Raw genomic sequence first — 20248 nt, 5'->3', positions numbered from 1 at the left:
TTGGGTAATGACAGGGTTTGGTATTCCCAGTCGCCGGGAGGGGCCATGCGGTCGAAACCAACGTGCTGGAGCCTGCTCCTCCGCTGGGGCCCGAAACTCCTCCCACTCTCCTTCCTCCACCTCCTCTCCATCCTCCTCATCCTTCTCTCTCTGGCTTCACACTCCTCCTCCGCCGCTCCGTGTGTGTTTCAACATGTCCGAGCCAAACCGCTCCCTCTGAGGAATTCACTCCGTCTCTTTCATCCTCTCATTTCTCCCTCTCAGGCCCCTTGTTTTGCTTTATCATTTTTCTTTAGATTTGACACCACACACACACACACACACACACACACACACACACCCTTATTTTACAGCTCACTCGTTTATGAGGCGTTAGTAATAAGCCTGAATGAATTGCCACTGAGAAAATAGCAGGTGCTGCTGTACATTCTAGCAGACTTGCATCAAATATAAACAGGACACACACACACCGATTCAGAGGATTTCAATGCTTCGGAACTAAAGAGGTTTTATTTTTTTGGTCCTCTGTACCAAAGGTGGTGGACTTGCGTTTCTCTGTCAGAGAGGAGGTAGAGGAGGAAGGGAGAGAAGGTTGACTTTAGGAAAATGGAAGGAAGGAAGGAGAAGGAGGAGTAAAAAAAAAGATATTCAGAAGGTCTTGGATTTTATTAATAGTTGCAGCAGGTTGCGCTGCCCTGAAACGCTGCCACGCTTCCTGCCTGCAGCGCTGCCACGTCCTGTTGCGCTGCCTGTGACCCGTCCACAGGGCGGCTGGGAGTGACACCCGGTGGGTGTGCACGAGCTGGGAAGTGTTTAGGCTCGTGGTCTAGACGTGGCGCTGCTCGTCGCCCCAGTGATCATCACTGGCCCTTCACTGGTTTGTGCAGTCCTCCAGATGGAGAGGTTACTAACACTAGCGGTCCAAGGTTTGGACTCACATTCAATGTCTTTTCTATGTAGGAAACAATAAAATTGTAAAATAACTCAAACGCGTTTTATATTTAAATTAATCTTAATATAAATCTGTCTGCAGAAAGATAAAAATAAAAGAAATACATGAGTTGGTGCGTCCGAACGTTTGACTGGTAGTGTATATTACTGCTAGAAAATAACAGTAGAGTAAGTTTCCTTCAAAATGAAACAAACTTCCTACCCCACCCCCCTCCTCTTCTTCACGTCTTACAGTGTTGTGGGTGGGACGACTGGGTTTTGAATGACAGATGTGGGTCAGCGGTGGCGGTGGGAAGGTGGTAGTTCTCTCGTGTGTCTGTCAGATCAACTCGTCTGGGTTGTTTACACATCTCAGGAAGGGCATATTTACACAACGGGAGGTGGGGGAAAAAAAATCTGTCTTCATCCTGGAACCCTCTGTGACCCACTCTGGCCCAGTGAGGGCGTGGCCTCTCCAGGCAATAGCCCCCCACCACCAGCAGGGTTAATGGTTTTCTTGAGTAAACTGAACTCATTTCACTCATCTGTTTTATTTGAATTGCGTCATTCCTCATCAGCCTGAAATATTCCTTCTGTAGAAGTTGAAGTATTTATTGAGGGGGGAAAAAAATCCCAAATTCTTACTGTGGTGAGATTTATAACTGCGTGTCTGCTCCTCATGGCCCTGATGAACATCATGTCTGTCCTCCATCCGCAGGCGAAGGGCCGGAGGGATGGTCTCTCCTCGGCCGGCGACAACCCTCGGCCGCCGATGGCGACCCGGCCGGGAAGGGAGGGGGTCGGCGTGGGCTGGAAGGGTCCCAGGACGCTGGTCCTCCACAAGAACTCCCAGGGTTTCGGCTTCACGCTGCGCCACTTCATCGTTTACCCGCCCGAGTCGGCGCTGCACACCGACCTCAAGGTGAGACCCACCGGCCGGCTGTGGAGAAAGATGCAACACAACACACAGTTTTATGTCTTTGTCCCGCCCTCGTCTAGTGCTGTAGATACCACATTGCAAGGGTCTTGGTCTCCTCTCGGACTAGGCGGACTCAGGGTTTCCGATCAAGACCAGTTGAGACTCAGCCAACGCTGCAATGACACGATAATAACGGAAAAGAATCCGGCTCCTGCCGTCTCACGCTCTTTTTTTTTCTGTTTTGATGTTATTTTCTTTCTTTGATAGATATGAAGTCTTGATCTTGTCTCAATCTCGATACTCTCTAGTCTTGATAAGGTCTTGGTCTCGGTTGGTGCCGTCTTGTCTCCAACGCTACCCTGGCCCAGTCTCCATTGCCACCCAGGTCTTTGAGGCATTTTCCGTTGAACTGGCAGAAGCCGGCAGTCAGTTTGAGCTCAGCAATAAAGGCAGTCGGCCCGAAGGCCGGGGTCAGCGAGTTTGAGCCTGGTGAAACCCACTGGTGGACAAAAGGAGAGCGGATAGAAACTAATCTGCACCGAGGTTTATTACCAGAGGGAGCAACTAGAGTGAAACGCACCTCAGGGCTCCGCCAGACGGACCGGCCTTGTTTTTTAGTTCTGGGTGAGTTCTAGGTAGTTTTGGCGTTTTGGAAGCGGCGAGTGGTCATTTAGCTCTTTGAGGTGTGTGGGGGCCAAGCGGCTCCAGATGTTAAATTGAGGGCTACGGAGGCCGCGGTGGGGTGAGGCAGCAGAAAACAAGGCCTCCATTATTGTTGTACCAGCTGCAGCGCAGGAACACGCACTCAATGGGCTCTGTTGTCGCGGCCTGGTACCGCCGCCGCGACCGTACCAGGCCCGCTGCGGACAATGGGCCCACTTCTGGCCTGGCTTCATCACGTGGTGCCTCTGGACAATCAGACCCACGCAGACGCCCTCTCTGAACCGAAGAGCCCTCGTCGACGTCTCCCAAATTGCCCCTCACGGTGTGGTAATTATGGCGGGTCTGCAGGGTGCGTGACCTGAGCCGCGTCTGCAGGTCGTCAAGGTCCCAAATTATCTCCAATTATCTTTAACACTGGTGAAAACCTTTTTTTTTTCCTCTCTCTCTCCCCCTAAATGGTACCAGCAGAATTCTCTCGTAAAGTGACTTTGCTAATTCTGTAGAAGGACTTTTAAAAAAAAAAGAAAGGTCTCAGCTTGCAGCTTCCTTCCGAAGCTCAGCAGCTGCGTTTCCATCACCCCTAGAATTGCGCAGAACCAAAATACGGTAATAAAGAACTGGTAATGAAAACAGCTAAACTTTGAAAAACCTCTCAAATATGGTGAAAAGGTTTTGAAGGTCTCATGAGGTGTTTTTTTTTTTTTTTAGACTTATCCATATAGAGGGATATCGCTTTCTTGGAAATTTTAGATATAGGGCTTTTATTTTGCTGTCATGGAAACGGACACTCCGTAGCTGAAGCCCTGGCAGATAACCAGGGCTTCATTCATGAAATTATAAAGAGAAAAAAAAAATGAAATAAATGCAAATGGCAACAGGTCGAACTCTCAATGTCTGACGTTCATCAAAACAGACTTTACTGGTATTTTCTGTCTCCCACCTGACGGTGAACTGTTGTTTGCACTGACGCGACACCCTGTTTGGTCTCCTTCCAAACATGTGGGAAAAGCAAACTTCATATGCCTATCAGGAAGGAGTATGTGCACGCACGCACACACACACACACACACACACACACACGCACACGCTACATCAAATTAAACCATACATCAAGAAAATTAAATTTTCTTTTCTCGTGCATGTGAGCGTCACACAATCCTCACTTAACACGCATGTTGTGCGTCTCGACTTCAGTTGCCTAATGCACTGGAACTGGAGTCGGGAGATGGAGCGTCCCCACCTCGGAGCTCCGCACTGGGGCCTGCGGCTGGCCTTTCTCTGAGTCTAAACCCCCGAGCATTGTGTGCAGAGCCAGGAATGAGCCCACTCAGCGCAGCACAAAGCCAGGCGGCCGTCAGGCCACCGCGCCCCTAACCCCAAACCGTCCACTCAGCTCACCATGCACACTTGTGCACGTGCGCGCACGTGTGTGTGTGTGTGTGTGTGTGTGTGTAATCAGGCAAAATGCACCTATCCAATCTATTCAGCAGCACTTTTCTGCCTCGCATGACGTCATGAGCACCTGCCAGACTCTGTCTAACCTGAAAGTCTGTGCGTATGTGTGTGTGCGTGTGTGTGTGTGTGTGTGTGTTTGTCTTTGCTCTAGCATTAAAGGCTCATAAAACACACAGGATCCTCTCAGGATGCACAGGAGATGTTTAGACATTTAGAAGCTGCATTTCTCAGCACACACACACACACACACACACACACACACACACACACACGTGGAAGCCACTCTGTGCTTTTAATTGGGTTGGAAGTTGCACACAGACTTGTGTGAATTCAATTCAATTCATTCTGTGTTTACATTTAATGTCAATAATAATGGCTTTTATTACCAGGAATTTTTGATATACATAAAAGTTTATTTAAATTTGCTAACTCTTTGCCAGTAATACAAATCGAAAAAAATAAAAAATAAAATAAAATAAAAATGTGTGTCTAATTGTGAACGTTCCTTTCAAAAGGCAGACACAGTGTGTGACCTCTTGTCTGTTTGTGTTTGCAGGATGAGGAGAACGGCAACGGAAAGGGTACGTGTCCATTCCTCTGCTTTTCATCAGAGCAAATTAAAACCTGCTATCGCAGGATGAGTGATGATGTCACGAGCTGGGACCTCCCTGCCGCCCCTGCTGCACTGCAGCTTTTCTGCTCCCCCTACAGGCACCTATGCGCCACTGCATGTAAACTAGTAGCGAGCGTTCAACCACAAGAGGGCTTGAGACAGGACGTCCCTACAGTTGAAATTGAATGTATTTGTATGAAGAGTTTAGAATTTTCAGATGATTTTTTTTGAAGTGAAACTTATCTAATCATTCATGTGTGCTCTCTCTCTCTCTCTCTCTCTCTCTCTCTCTCTCTCTCTCTGTCTGTCTTTTACAATCCAGGCTGTCAGAAAGGCAGAATGGAGCCAATGGACACCATATTTGTCAAAAATGTGAGGGAGAAGGGTCCGGCCCACCAGGCAGGCTTGTGCACAGGTACTAAGAACACACACACACACACACACACACACACACACACATGAAAAAACCAGTGAAACGTGAACTTTGAGATTTGAATTGGAAATGTGTTGGTGCGAGAGCGGCGGTCACCTGACGCTGCAGACACAGTCAGACCGAGGAGTGGTGGAGACTGCCAGGCACTGAAGGTTTTGTCACTTGTTCCTATGGTGATGTAACACGAAGGTGACTCCCAGAGACACACCAAACCAGTCGCGCAGCGGCCTTTTGACACAAGCTGTCGGATCCATCAAGTCACATTTTAGCCCAAACGCCACCGTGCCGCCTGAATGTGCCGGTGTGTCCTCCACCTCCTACACCAGCAAACATCTGAGCAGTGTTGAATGTGATCAGTGTGTTGATCCCGAGGAAAAGCAAACTGCCTCAGAGACGAGATTAAGACGCTTCAGCTCAGTTTGTGGACGTTCAAAGACTCATAAACAGGATTCCAGCAGTCCAGGAAACAACCGCTTGTTGTTTCGCCTCTTCGCTTGTGTTCTACCGTCCAACTTTGGAATGTGTATGTTTTCTCCAAAAGGAGGACGGGCTCAGTGTTTTCCTTTGATACCCAGTCAGTGTTAATATGCTAATGCATGTGTCTGTGTGTGTGTTTTGTGCAGGGGATCGGCTGGTGAAAGTCAACGGGGAGAGCGTTCTGGGAAAAACATATTCGCAGGTGATCGCCCTCATTCAGAACAGGTAAGACCTCCTCTGTGTCGGCACTTTGAACTTCCGTTCTCCTCCTTTCCACGAGGCCCCTGTTTGCTTTTCGTCTTTGCGAGCGCACCGGAGGCAACTCAGACTACGAAAGAGGAATGGGACCACAAGAAGAGGAAAAAAATATTACAGGAAGGAGATTTTTATTTAAGTTTTCATTTCGAGTCTTAAGTAGAAATTTCGTGAATGAAGTCGACGTTAAAAAAATGACGAAATTTCTTGAATAAAGCAGAAATTTCATGAATGAGGTTGATGCAAATAAAGTGGAAATTGGCAAGTAGATTGGACAGTTAACAGTAAACTGCTGAAAACATGTGTATCCCACAAGGTTCAGCCACAGTAATCGGGGAAACTGGCAAAAATGGAAGTACTCCACTAGGCCTGGCCAGAGCCTCTCGACTTTAATCTCGGCATTTTGACTTCACGTTGACATTACAAAATTTCTATTTTATTCACAGAATTTTGTCTTTTTTTCGTCAACTTTATTCTCCAAATTTCAACTTCATCCTCGAACGAGAAACTTAAAAAAAAAAAAAAAAAAAAAATCTTCAATCTTAATTTTTTCTCTCTTCTTGTGGCGCTAATCCTCTGCTGGACAACGACAGACATCCAGTCACCGGTAGAACCTTTCTCCGGTGAGAGAAAAAAGAGCGGTCCAGTCTGAAACGTGCAGCAGTCTCTTGGACTGCAGTTCCTGCTCGTCCTGTCTCTCTCATGCTTGACGCCGAGGCGGAGTTATGAATCTAATCTGTCTGCGCCTCTTATCTCACCTTCCCTCCCTCCCGCCTTCCCCCCCCCCCCCTCCCCCACCTTCCCTCGTGTCTTGCAGCGAGAGCGTGCTGGAGCTCTCCATCATGCCCAAAGACGAGGACGTGCTGCAGCTGGTGAGTGCAGACACCCGTCGGCTTGACTCGGCGACGGCCGAACGGCGCAGGATCCGACCTTGCGCTTCTCGTTCCGCCGATGACTCACGGCGTCATTAAAGAGGAATGCCAGAGACTTTTCTAAGAATGGCCGTGACTCAGCTGTGCGTCCGCGCTCCTCTGTGTTTAGATTACAACATGTTGTCACCGAGAGCCTCTGGTATTAGAGCCCATGTCGAGAGGCGGGGAAGGAACGCGGCGGCTCGGAGCTGCTTTCCACGCCCCGTCCTTCAGCCCCGCAGGTTGATCCGCACTCGCTCACATGATCGGACATGCACCGCCGCCGGCCCCTCCCACCCGGCCCGGGAGGTGTCAACGCTTTAAAAAATGCGTCAACATATTTTTCTCGTACACTCAGATCTAATCCAGCCCCCCCTCCCCCCAATGTCTCAGTTTGAAAAGTATGAAGCCATCCATTAGCAGCACGAACACTGTGAACCCACTCCTCTGTCCCAACACTCGCTCCTGGCGCTGCTGCGTCTCTATCTTCTGCTGCATTCCTCGCATGACATCACTGAGCCTGATTCCACACTCCCAAGGGTGGAGTTGAGGCAGAGAGTGGGAGGGAGAAAAGACGAGGGAGACCTGTGAGCGGAGACGGCGGGGAGATCAGCAGATAGAATTCAGCAAAAAAACAAAGGATTCAACCCAAAAAGTTTTTTTTTTTCCTTCTTTCGACCAAAGGATTTGTGAGATCTGAGCAGCCGGGAGCGTCGGTGAGAAGAACTCTTGTGTTTTCCTGACCCGGCGTGTGTGTGTGTGTGTGTGTGTGTGTGTGTGTGTGTGTGTGTGTGTGTGTGTGTGTGTGTGTGTGTGTGTGTGTTTGGGACGACGAGAAGTTCACCGTGCAAGGTTGGAGAGCAGCTTGTGGATTCTTTGCGACGGCGTCTTTTAAGAGCCTGAGAGGAAAAAAAAAAACTTGTCTGACTTCTCGATGTCTCCTCACTGGAGTGGCGGGAGACATCAAGAGGGTTCACTGCCGGTGTGCTGCTGGCGTCGTCGTTGTTGTTCTTCCGTTGTTTGTCAGCGTTATTATTATTTTAATAGCCTCTCATGTCATGAATCTAGAAGTACGAGGCGTTGCTGCGTGCGTGCATGTCTTCCGCGCTGTCCCAGACGTGCATGTTTGCAGCTGCGCGGCGGCTTGTTGTGCGACTCCTTCGCTCGGGGCTCTTTGTGCCGTTTGCTCTGTGCGCGCGTCGAGGAGCACGAGCCCCCGGGACAAACTGCAGCCGAGGCTCGTTATGTAACGTGCGACGGCACGAAGAGACGCAGTTGTGTTGAGCCGAGGCTGTTTATTGTCGTTCAGGAGTTCGGACTCAAAGTCCGAAGTGCTCGCCACCGCCGCCGCCACCTTATCTGTGCTCTCCCCCTCCCAGGCCTACTCCCAGGATGCCTACCTGAGCGGCAACGAGCCCTACACGGGGGGAGCCGAGTACCTCCCGCCGCCGCCCCCCCTCTGCTACCCGCGCTCCAAGACCACGCCCCCCGCCGGAGCCCCGCCCTCGGCTCCCATGGGCCAGAACCAGCTGGACAACTGGAGTCGCTGGCCCGGCTCGTCGGGCCCCTCGTCGCCGCTGGACAACCGCTCGGCGGTGGGCAGCCCGGCCAGCTGGCAGGAGGGCCGGGGGGCCGCGGAGCAGGGGGGCGTGGGCCACAGCAGCCCCGCCCACCGCACCGAGGAGATCCAGTACGGGATGACCAGCCAGCAGCCGCAGGGCCAGACCCGGGGCCGCTCCTATTCCTCCTCCTCCTCCTCTGGAGGTCTGCTGTCCAGCCCGCTGCAGGTCCACCACTACCAGAACCACCACGTCGTCGCCGCCGCCGCCGCCGCCGCCGCCGCCGCCTCATCTCAGGCGCCGCCGCCGCCGCGCAAGTCCAGCTCGGCCTGGGCCAGCCCGCCCCCGCCCCAGCCCCAGCCGGGCCACGGCAGCCGCACCCAGCAGGCGCTCTCCGACTGGTACTACAACCAGATGCCCGAGCACTCCGGGCGCAGCATGCAGACCCGACACCGCAGCTACTCTCAGGACCGGCTCAGCGACACCAGGAGGCAGCAGCAGCAGCAGCTGCAGCAGCAGCGGACAGGCGGCTGGCCGCACAGCGCCTCCCAGGACACTCTGCTGTTACTGCAGCAGTCGGGACCGGGGCCGCAGGGGGACCCCTACTGGTCCTACGGGGACTGGGAGGGCGGCTCCGCCAGGGGCCAGCACGCCCACAACTACACCCGAACCCGCTCCGAGAACCTGCTGGCCCAGTTCGACCGCCACGGCCGCTCCCTGGAGATGCTGGACCGAGCGGGCGGCCTGGTGTCGCCTCGCTTCGAGAGGCCGGCGTGGCTCCAGCAGGCCCCCCAGCAGCCCCCCAGGACCGAGGCCTACTCGCGGCAGGGGGGCCAGTACCCCTCTGCGCAGCCCGCTCCCATGACCCGCCAGACGCACTGTACGCAGCACCAGGAGCCTCACGTCCAGGCCCACCCGCAGCCCAAAGCCCTGCAGACGGCCCCCCAGAGCAGGAGGCTGCCCCCCGGCCAGAGCATGGACGACCAGCCGGTTGGCTACCGCAGCTACAGCCCCTCCTTCTACCGCAAGACGGGCCGCATCATGCAGCAGGCCCAGTCCTTCAGAGACCCTTCGTACTCTGGCCCCCACTTGAACTGGAACCCCAACCCCAAGAGCCCCCCGGAGGGCTCGGCCCCCCTCGCCGCCTCCTCCACCGCCTCGGCCTCCCCCGAGACCCCCGAGCGGGCCTACAGGCCGACCAACCACGAGAGGGAACGAGGGTCTGCGGAGGCAGAGGTGGCGGCTCAGACCCAGGAGGTGGTGCTGAGGCAGAAGCCCCCCACCGGGCGGAGGAACGCCTACGGCATGCGGCACCCCCACTACCCGCTGCCCGCGGACGGGCTGGAGCCCGGCCTGTTCTCCCCAGAACCTCAGGACTCGGCTCCCGCCGCCGGTCCCACGGGGGACGGAGTCCATCGCAAAGCCAACAGCGGCCTGGTGCCCCTCCCCATCGAGGACGACTCCTTGGCCTCCATCCCCTTCATTGGTAAGCACCAAATACTCCACCAATTGAAGTAAAACAAACACCAGCTGTGTTTCCATCACAGTTCTTCGCAAAATAAATTCCATATTTTCTAAAAGTTCGACAAAGTGCGATTGCGATTTGCAGGTGTCTCCATTGAGTGGTGTGAAGCACATAAGCCGCCATTCTGGTGACCAGGTTTTACCAGAGTTACTTTTTTGGTTGTTTGTGTTTGTGTTTTTCCAAGATTAGCTGTTTCCATGGCCGGCTTTGTGTTGCTGTATTTAGGTTTTGCGCAATTCTAGGGGTGATGGAAACCCAGCAGCAGACTCCCTCCTAAATGTTAGTTAAAGCTCTGCTGAGGGGAAATACCAAACAACAATATCACCACTTTGTGTGATTGTGTCTTTAATTTCCTCTTTGATTCCTCCAAGGTTTGTGCGTTTGTGTTTCTGTGTGTCTGTGAAACACGTTGGGCAACGACGGCACTTCCCACAACTTCCAGGCAGCCCCACTGATTCACATCCCAGCGTTCCCAGAGCTGCCAGTCCTCCACCTGCCCTCCGACACACTGACATTGATTCATCATTGATTCATTCCAGTGGATGAATCAACCAGGCGCCTTAATCGCAGAATCCTCTTTCATCCTCTCCGTCTTGCGGAAGCCGCAGTCTTTGCCGTACGGTCGTGGCCCACATGTGTTGTTGTCACGGCGAAGGGAAGGCGGTCGTGTCCCGGCACGTTCCCTCGCTTTGAGCCGGAGACTCTGCAGGCTTCGCATCGCCACTCCACTCGTGCGGCGCAAATAAACTGAGTTGACGGGACGAGTCGTCCCTCTGGCAGTAAAGAAAAACAGCCGCTGCTCACCGCCATGCTGAGAATATTCAAATGAGACTCCGACTCTGGAGGCCGGAGCGAGCGCAGAGCGGCCGCTGGCGTGCAGGCCGAGCCACGTTGGGCCGGTGAAGGTGGTTAGAAAGGGAGAAAAGCCCGTGGATCAGCAGAACCAGCGTGAGGCTTCTCCATCAGTCTGTCGCTGCACATTCCTGCCTCCACTTCCACAAACCAGGCAGACGGCGCTGCAGGCCCGGGCACGTTTTCATAGCCTCGAACTGAAACTAGGCTAGTTTCTTTTTTCTCCCTCTCTCTTCCATTGAGGTCAGAGCTGTTTTCTCTTCTTTGTCCCCTTCTTTGACAACGCTGAGGCACCTCAGCCTGCTGCTGTTTGTCTTTCCCAGTCACATCGAGGCAATCTCCAAAAATTTTACAAATTGCTATTTTACCTTCGGCAGCTCGTGCACCGAGCGTCTGGCTCCTCCCGGAGCACAAAGTGAAGCTGCTGAGCAGCAGCAAGTTTGTTGTGAGGGAACAGTGGGAGCCCATGCTGCAGATCCTGGGAGATCTCAATGCTGCTTTTGTGCTGAAGATGAGGAGGAGGAGGGGCTTAGGGGGGTGGGGGGGGGTCTTCCTCCATGACTGTCTTTACCAGCTGGACCATGAACACAGACCAGGACCTTCTGTCCTCTGTCTGCTCTCACAGACCCCCTCATCCCTCATTCTTCCTCTCCTCTATGTCCATCAGTTCGACCATTAAAACCTTCTGTTGCCACTGAGCAGCGGCACTGTGGAGGAAACTGTCCAGTACGGCCATCGTCTTACTGGACAACTTCTAACTTCTTTTTCACTTTCACGCTGAGCTCCATACTTGCAGTAGTTGCTGCTGCACCGGACGCTGCAGCGCGCTACCCCCCTCTGGTGGTCGGACTCTATCCTGCGGCTCCGGGCCGCCCCTTAATGACGGCCTTTGTTAAAGCCACAGCGCTCCGGCTATTTCTGAGCTTGTGCTGTAAACAGGCAGATTCCTCATCCCAGATGGGGAATGTTCTTTTCCACCTCACGTCGAGCAAAGAACGAGAGAAAGGAGGAGAGGTGGGGGCTTGAAGGGAGGAGAAAGAAGAGAAGGACGCCTCTGCACCTGAGAAATGAGAAGGGAAGTGTGTTGTGAGAAAGCCAAGCTCAACGCTTGGAGGAGGAGAAAAAAAAAAACTCTGCTGATTGTCTGAGCCGGTCGGCCCTTGTCCTGGGCTGTTCTGCCCCCTGCTGGCCGTACAGAGAACATACCCGAAGCGTTGCAGCGATTCCGGCAGTTTAAAAGGTCACCGACAAATCCAGCCTCCTCTCATTACGGGCAAATATCAGCTGCCCTCTAATCCTCTGCAGCAGGCAGGAAGTGTGTGTGTCTGTGTGTCGGCATGCCAATGCATACGTGCACCAGCGCATCAGCTGCTGCTTTCTTTTCGTTCGCGGCCTTTTCCGTTTTTGTTTTTTTTTTGGTTTTCTTGTGCCGACACACCTCAAATCTGACAGTGGGGCCGAGTCCAATAAAGAAGTGAAACCTGTGAATCTGTAGCTGGAGGATGTCAGTGTCAGAGCACTGTGTCGCAGCAGAGCAGTGGTTCTGAGATCTTCCTATGGCCACAGGAGACACAGGTAGCGTTCTGTCCGTCATCACTCGGCCGGCTCTCTTCTTTGTCTCTTTCCTGCGGCTGCGTCCAGGTTCGTTCTTGTGCTCCTTCAGCAGCTCCCTCAGTGACCGGAGTTGTGTTTTGTTCGACACTGCTGTATTCTGCTGTATGATTTGATGTTGACGTGCTGGAAGCTGTGCAGTGTAACTCTGACGGCTAACCCTCCGCTTCTTCGCTCGCTCCTCTCCTTTTTTAAAAACCTCTCTCTTCCTCCTCGACTTCTGTCCTCTTAACTCCTCTGACTTTCCCCCTTTCTTTTTTTCTGGCCTTTTTTTTTCTCTTAACACCCTCCCCCCTCCCCTCTCCTCCCCTGCCTCCCTCCTTACCTCCCTCCCTCCTCCTCCCCCTCTCCCACAGATGAGCCGACCAGCCCCGGCGCTGATTTGCGCGCCCGCCACGTGCCGGCGTCCTCCGTGGTGTCCAGCGGCATGAGTTCGGCGCCCGCCGCCGCCGCCGCTGCTGACAGCCCCGCCTCCCCCACCTTCACCTTCCCCCTCACTAGGCTCTTCTCACAAGACTGCAGTGAGTGGCCCCCTCCTCCCCGCTTCTTAACTCCGCCCCGCTCCACTGCACGCAGCAAAGAGAAAGTGACTTTTCAACTCTTCCAAAATGCACAGAGCGCGTTTGGTTTGGTCAGACTTGAGGTTCTTACACGAGGCGAATAATTAGCTTTGCAAATTAAATAAAAAATACCTCTTGAAGTCAATGCAACCTTTCACACCGGCAGCGAATTTCTCCAAAGCGAAAAGGCGCCTGTTCTTTTATTTTTTCGCTCTTGAGTGGGATTTCTGCAGAGGCGAGAAGGCGAACGGCTGGACCTCTGACCAGTCAAAATGATGTTGGCTTGTCGATGACGTCACATTAAAACTTTTCGGACCAATCGGCTCTCGGTAATCAGTTCTCTCCCGCTGCAATCGTGGAGCCAGTTGACGGAGCCGTTCCTTCAAATTGTCCGACGGACGTTCTGAAGTACTTTCACTGGGTAAAAGAAAGAGCGCCAAACTTTATCCGCTTAGTGAGTTTTATTTGCATATTCGCCTGGCGCTAGGTGTGTACGGGGGAAAAAAAAATATCACATTTTCGCATTGTTTAATCGTGTGGCTCGGCCTATTGCCCGGTGTGTAAGGACCTTAAGGGCTAAAAACCTTAAAAATTCAGAGAGCGTCTGTGAAAACATTAGAAATACCTACTGTATGCATATATTTTGTCAAAACTTTATGTGTTTCATGTGTTTTTTCCTCTCAAGACACTAAATTAACATTCTTACAGAAGAAATCCTCTTTGGACCTCTTATTTTATTGGTCTACCTCCAAGTTGAGGAGTCAAACTAGATACCAATGAGTGTTTACTGCAACCGTAACATTCTTGCATGACAGTATTTACGCAAGCACACTCTGTGTTTGTCTTATCTGTGCACAAAACCCAAAAGCTGTTTAACTTTGGGATTCTTCTGCGGAAGGTTCGACTTCAGTCCAGTGCATGTCGGCCTGTGTGTACAGAGGAAATACCTGCATGCCAGTGGTGTTAGAACTAACTCACCCATCCAGCTCAACCCCCCCCCCCCACCATCACCCCACGTCCACTCTCACCACCCGCTCACTCACCATCTCCCCCTCCTCACCCACCTCCCTCCTCCCTCCTCCACTCACTGTCCCTGTCTGCTAATCCAACGGCGTCCAGGCGGTTGATTGGCATTACATCAACTTCTGTCTTTCTCTCTCTCCATTCTCTCTCTCCATTCTCTCTCTCTCTCTCTCTCCCTCCGCCATCGCTCACCCTCTCACCGAGCAGGCAGTATTAAATCCAGTCGCCGTTCCTCCTATCTTCTAGCCATCACCTCCGAGCGCTCCAAGTCATGTGACGAGGGACTCAACACGTTCCGAGAGGAGGGGCGGGTCTTCTCGTGAGTTGCCACCGCCGCCGCCGTCGTGTGTTTGCTGATTTGAAATGGCGTGTGTTAGCCAGGCTGACAGTGTTTGTGTTGGATTGGCAGGAGGCTACCAAAGAGAGTGAAGAGCTTCTTCACAGATGGGGTGAGTTTCCTGTTTGCAAGCATCCAGTTGACACTACGAGAACCTTTGGAACATGTGCATTGCCCTGTGTTGGTAGCCGAGAGGTAAAAGGAGTCCTCGCTTCTTGCCTTTCAGTCTCTGGACAACCTGGGAACGGCCGAGGAGGTCCGATCCAAACGCCACTCCACCTCTGAGCTCGGGAACATCACGTACAGCGACGTACGGCGGGAAGGATGGCTGCACTTCAAACAGATCCTCACCGAGAAGGGAAAGGTGGGAACTCGACTTTTAGAGCAAGCAATAAAAGTCGAGGATGGACGTGGACTTTTCTCGTTTGTGGGCATTGCCTATGTGGGACCACGAAACTGCAGAAAGCAACTGAACGTTTCCAGCACCCGGCTCACACCTGGTCTCTTCCCTCCGCAGAAGGTTGGCAGCGGCATGCGGCCGTGGAAGAGGGTCTTTTCGGTGCTTCGCTCGCACTCGCTCTTCCTCTACAAGGACAAGAGGGAGGCGGTGCTTCGCGGGGCCACCATCGGGGGCGCTGCCGAGGACGAGCAGCCCATCAGCATCCGGGGCTGCCTGGTGGACATCGCCTACAGCGAGACCAAGCGGAAGCACGCGCTGCGGCTGACCACCCAGGACTTCTGCGAGTACCTGCTGCAGGCGGAGGACCGGGAGGACATGCTGGACTGGATCAAGGTCATCAGGGAGAACAGCAAGACGGGCAGCGAGGTCAGAGCGCAGGGTCGTCCCACCCGACAGACGTCAACGCGCTCGCTTGGCTGTGCCGGCGGTGACATCTAACTATAACCAAGCTGTTTTTTTGTGCAGGAGCACGGTTTCTCAGGTCAGGCTCTCATCAGCAAGAAACTCAATGACTACAGGAAGCAGAGGTGAGTCAGCTGGAACATCTCCCACGTGATGGAGCTGCGCTACACACGTCTTGATGCCAAAACTGCAAAAGCTGCCTATGGCTTTTTTTTGCCTATAACTACTCTATAACTAACACGGCCCGAATTTGATATCTATACATGCATGAGCTTCAACTTTGTCGATACCTGAAACAGCCTGCATGCGTAAACAGTAGAATAACCAACACAGTGCCAGCGAAGACTATCGAGAAATGAATCGTAATCGCAAGTTTGCATGTTACAATTCCACCGTCGAGGGAAAATAAAACCCGTCTTTCTGTCTCCCCCTGCAGTCCAACAGGCAACAAGCCCGACTCCTCCCCCAGGCTGCCCCGCATGAAGCCCCCCTTCCTGCTGGCCAAGACGGAGAACACGTTGGGGGCGCCGCGCTCCCCCAAACCAGAGGGCAAAGGTCAGTTCGTCCAGCAGGATCTCGTCTCCGCAGGCTGGTTTGTGAAGGAGGCTCTGGGTTGAGATTTGTTTGTTTTTTTTTATCCTGGTTTGTCTTGCAGAGGAGAGCGGAGCCCCCAAGTCTCCGTGGGGCATCAACATCATGAAGAAGACAAAGAAGGCGGGGCCCAAAGCTTTCGGCGTGCGGCTGGAGGACTGCCAGCCGGGCCTGAACAACAAGTTCATCCCGCTGATTGTGGAGTTCTGCTGCGGCCTGGTGGAGGACATGGGCCTGGAGTACACGGGCATCTACAGGGTCCCCGGGAACAACGCCATGGTGTCGCAGCTCCAGGAGCAGCTCAACAAGGGCGTGGACATCAACCCTGCCGAGGAGGTCAGCGACGACACACACAAAACCCTAAGCTGCTCGCGTGGATTTGAAGCATCCTGCTGCGTCCTCGTCTGCCTCTGACTCTGTTTTGTTTCTCTCCGTCACCAGAAGTGGCAGGACCTCAACGTGGTCAGCAGTTTACTCAAGTCCTTCTTCAGGAAGCTCCCGGAGCCGCTCTTCACCAACGGTGGGTGAGCCTGGATCAGGTGGCACCAAGCCGCCTCTCCTGCCCAGCAGCCACTCAGCCGGCTCTCATAGTAAAGCACCTGTGAATAATCATAGAATAGAAATAAATACAACTTTATTGATTCCCCAAGGGGGAAAATCATGTTGTTGCAGCAGCAATAGAACACAAGACAGAACAGTGTCAATGTTTGTGTGCCAATAGCAACAACAACGTCAACATTAAAGTGTAACAAGAATAAAAAAAGATAAAAACCTAATGAATAGGATAAGATAAAAACATATAGTGCAATTAAAAGTGCTTGTGTGTGTGTGTGTGTGTGTGTGTGTGTGTGTGTGTGTGTGTGTGTGTGTGTGTGTGTGTGTGTGTGTGTGTGTGTGTGTGTGTGTGTTTGCACGTTCGGTTATTTAATTGAATCATCATCCCTCATCTTCATCATCTTTGCAGACAAGTACAATGACTTCATCGAAGCCAACCGGATAGAAAACCCTTCCGAGAGGCTGAAAACCATAAAGAAACTGGTGAGTATCTCTCTCTGTGCTGTGTGTGTGTGTGTGTGTGTGTGTGTGTGTGTGTGTGTGTGTGTGTGTGTGTGTGTGTGTGTGTGTGTGTCGGTCAGGTCCAACAGGTTTTCTCACTGCAGTTGTTCCCCGCCTGTCGTTTAGATCCGAGACCTTCCCGATCACTACTACCACACGCTCAAGTTCCTGGTCAGCCACCTGAAGACCGTGGCTGACAACTCTGACAAGAACAAGGTGCGTGACGGGAGGTTCCCCACTACAACAACAACAACAACAACAACAACAACAACATCACTTGTCAGATCTTTGGCATCAACACCTTGTTTTTTTTTTTTTTGTTTGTTTTTTTTCTCCTCCTCCGTGTGCAGATGGAGCCTCGGAACCTGGCTCTGGTGTTTGGACCCACGCTGGTGCGAACGTCTGAGGACAACATGAAAGACATGGTGACGCACATGCCCGACCGCTACAAGATAGTGGAGACGCTGATCCAGCATGTGAGAGAGCACGTACACACACACACACACACACACACACACACACACACACACACACACACACACAGATCGGCCAAATCATTCCTGGTGCTAAATGTTCCTGCGCCTTTCTTTCAGGGAATGTGGTTTTTCACTGAGGACCTCGACAAAGATGAGAAGGTATGTTAATAATAATGCACTGGATTTATGTAGCACTTTTCTAGGCACTCAAAGCACTTTACATTCAACTCATTATTCATTCACACTGGTGGTGGGAAGCTCCCTGTGCTACCCTGGGCCCAGACTGATGGAAGCCTGGCAGCCAATCGGCTCCAACCACCAACCACCCAACATCCACTCACATTCATACAATTCAATTTAAGTGTCTTGCCCAAGGACACAACAGCAGACTGGGATGGATCAGGATTTGAACCACCAACCTATCTGTCAGTGGACAACGTGCTCTACCACCCCTTAGCTACAGTAGGCCCAAACGTTGAGCGTTGACTGCACAGCGTTTAGCCTGCTGGACAGAAAGAGTCCTGCAGAGTTTCAGTGAAACCGAAGACTTCCTCTCCTGTGAGTCTAATGGAGCTGGTAGGACACAAACTCAGGCCTGGAATCTCCGGCTCTGTGTTTGAACGCACCACCACCAGTCAGCCATGAGATTCAGCGGCCTCGTGCTTTTCACCCTGAAACATCTGCAGGAGAAGAAGAAGAAAGAAACTCCTCATGCAGGATCCAGCGTGCATTTACAGTCGTTAGCTCAGGGTTTGATTCAGAGCTCCAGAGGTTGGAGTAAAAGATTTACTCAACATTTAAACCAAATTTTATCCTTTTATGATTCTTTTATGACGGTGAGTCACTCTGCTGTCTGCAAGAGGCGTCTTAATTATAGTAACTTTGATCCTTGTGAACTCGAGTGCAGATAAAGACAAAGTCTGCAGTTACAGGAATCTAAAGGTTTTTTTTTTTTTAATGTTACAGAAATTGAAACAGCTACATTTTGCCTTTAAACTTCCCCAAATCTAGATTTTCTCTGCACAGATTTTTACTGTCAATCATCCAAACAACCCCTCCGGAAAGCAGCATCTTTATCCCTCTGTGTCTTTAAAGTGGAGACAGTGAAGGAAGTAAAGATGGGCTTCTCCTCCTCATTGCGAGGAGTTCATAGACAGATTTTAGTTTTCAGACGTCGGTAAAGTGAGTTTAGTTGAACCGTTGCTCTGCTTTGACCCGCACAGACGCCGGTGGACACCGAGGACGTGCAGCCCGTCCCCAACATCGACCACCTGCTGTCCAACATCGGCAGGACCGGCCTGCTCGGGGAAGCCTCAGGTGAGCGCAGCCTGCTCTCAGCCACTCACTGCCAGATCCCTGCGGCGAGTCCAGTCCGACACCTCGCTGTCACACTGAGCCTCCGGAACCGCCGAGTCGACCCGAGGCTGCTTTCACATTAAAAGCAGAAGTAGGAAAACTCGGCGCCGTCGTGGACCACAGAGAAATGGAAGCGGTTGTTTGAATGTCAGTAAATGTCACTGATGATGTCTGCCGCACTGAGCGAGCCAAGCAGGGCCGCAATTTCCTACTTTGCCCCGCAGACCTGGAAGGCAGCATTAGAGGCGGCGTGTGTTCTCTGGCGGAGTGTCTGACCGTGTCGCTCTTCTTCTCTCCTCTTTGCCACCTGCCTGTCGCTCACCTCTGGCTTCTCTCTGTTGGCCTCTTGCGTCTCCTTCTCTTAGCTGAGCCTGTGGAGCAGCCGCTGCGGTAGGATGGAAACTACTGGATATTTGTATACCTGTGTGTGTGTGTGTGTGTGTGTGTGTGTGTGTGTGTGTGTGTGTGTGTGTGTGTGTGTGTGTGTGTGTGTGTGTGTGTGTGTGTGTGTGTGTGTGTGTGAGAGACAGAGAGGGAGGAAGAGTGTGGGTGGTTGGTGGTGATGGTTTCTGTGCGTCTGTGGTCTCCATCCATCCCCCCTCCAGCCAGCCAGTCAGAGTCCCCGCCCATCCCAGTGTCACATGGAATTGAGGTGTCGCCCCCTACAGACTAATGAATAAATGGCCTGCTTGTTTCCTGCTTGCTGACGATAAAGCTTCTAAATGTGACAGCTGTGATCAGTCCCTGCCAGCCTGGACACACACTGGGGCCTCTCTGCTACTGGGGTCTCTCTCAGGAACGACTTCATTCAATAACAACAATAATTTGATATCTATTAATCAAACAAATGTTGTGTCAAATATTATTCGACCTTCTGGGCCAATCTATTCTATGGATATCATCTGTAAGCTCTGCTTTGGGAGTTAATTTTTCAGGATCCTAAACTAATCGAAAGATAAATCAAAGGTCAACAACATTCATTCGTGAAAGCCAGTTAACCTTTGACCCCGTCCCTCCTGCTTGGCTTCTATCTTGGCAGAAATTGTGTTTTTAAAATGGTCTGAAACTCAACTTTGAAAAGCCAAAATCAGCAGTATAAGAACGACACCTGAAGGGCAAAATGTTGATTTTTGTCAGAATATTCAGACCGTAATTGACGATTAGTTTAGAAAACCTCTCGCAGTCCAAGCGCAGCTGCAGGATCAGTCCGTTTCTGAAGGAATTTAAATCTCCTCTCACTTATTTCTGCCGTCTCCCTCCTTCCAATGCTTCTGTCTCTGCCTGATGTCATCAGTGTTGTCGGTGATGTCATCGGTGTGTGCTGTGGTCGCCCTAATGCGCCTTTTCTTTCTCCTCCAATCATCCAACCCTGCTCCTCCATCCGTCCTGTGCTTGTTTCCCTGTGATCTCCTGGCTGGGCTGAGGTCAGAGGGCACACAGGAAGTCCCTGGAATTGGCCTTGTAAAATTACACCCTTCTGTCATTTCAATGAGGCAAAGCTGAAATTCAGCTTTTCAAAGAGCGGACCAGCTGCGGCTGCCTCTGTGTCCTCCGCTGCGACAGCTCCACACCTCCGTCCAAACTCTGATGCACTGACGTTTTTCTTCTCTTCCCTCAGACTCAACCAACAGTGACTCGGCGAAATCCAAGGTAAAAAAAAAAAAAAAAAAAACCCTCACAACGTTCGTTGCATGTCTGGACGGCCAAATCTGATTGGTCACCTGTCGGTTCACATTTTCTCTGACATGTGAAACATTCCTGTCCGGCAGTGCACAAGCTTAGAG

General features: G+C 52.1%; 1 protein-coding gene across 6 annotated transcripts in view; it reads left to right on the top strand.

Annotated features, from left to right (window-relative positions):
• The window catches only part of arhgap23a (Rho GTPase activating protein 23a), a 53985-nt gene that overhangs the window by 29751 nt on the left and 3986 nt on the right, over positions 1-20248 (top strand). For 3 of the 6 annotated variants that reach the window (XM_076038657.1, XM_076038655.1, XM_076038652.1), the window contains exons 2-22: positions 1649-1852; positions 4524-4548; positions 4903-4995; positions 5637-5715; positions 6563-6617; positions 8036-9701; positions 12560-12724; positions 13994-14105; positions 14196-14235; positions 14350-14487; positions 14641-14949; positions 15049-15110; positions 15422-15540; positions 15641-15912; positions 16018-16096; positions 16541-16614; positions 16759-16848; positions 16983-17108; positions 17226-17267; positions 18332-18425; positions 20083-20114. In XM_076038657.1, coding sequence (XP_075894772.1) covers positions 1649-1852; positions 4524-4548; positions 4903-4995; positions 5637-5715; positions 6563-6617; positions 8036-9701; positions 12560-12724; positions 13994-14105; positions 14196-14235; positions 14350-14487; positions 14641-14949; positions 15049-15110; positions 15422-15540; positions 15641-15912; positions 16018-16096; positions 16541-16614; positions 16759-16848; positions 16983-17108; positions 17226-17267; positions 18332-18425; positions 20083-20114 — 3876 coding nt within the window. The remainder of the gene's footprint in view (positions 1-1648; positions 1853-4523; positions 4549-4902; positions 4996-5636; positions 5716-6562; positions 6618-8035; positions 9702-12559; positions 12725-13993; positions 14106-14195; positions 14236-14349; positions 14488-14640; positions 14950-15048; positions 15111-15421; positions 15541-15640; positions 15913-16017; positions 16097-16540; positions 16615-16758; positions 16849-16982; positions 17109-17225; positions 17268-18331; positions 18426-20082; positions 20115-20248) is intronic. The other 3 variants (XM_076038653.1, XM_076038654.1, XM_076038656.1) reach the window with 3 other exon arrangements.

Source organism: Nelusetta ayraudi, unplaced genomic scaffold, assembly GCF_046127955.1.
Source record: "Nelusetta ayraudi isolate G7.1 ecotype Tasmania unplaced genomic scaffold, CSIRO-AGI_Nayr_v1 ptg000057l, whole genome shotgun sequence".
Taxonomy (NCBI): domain Eukaryota; kingdom Metazoa; phylum Chordata; class Actinopteri; order Tetraodontiformes; family Monacanthidae; genus Nelusetta; species Nelusetta ayraudi.
Note: the sequence above shows the minus strand (reverse complement) of the source record. Positions and strands in the feature narration are given on the sequence as shown.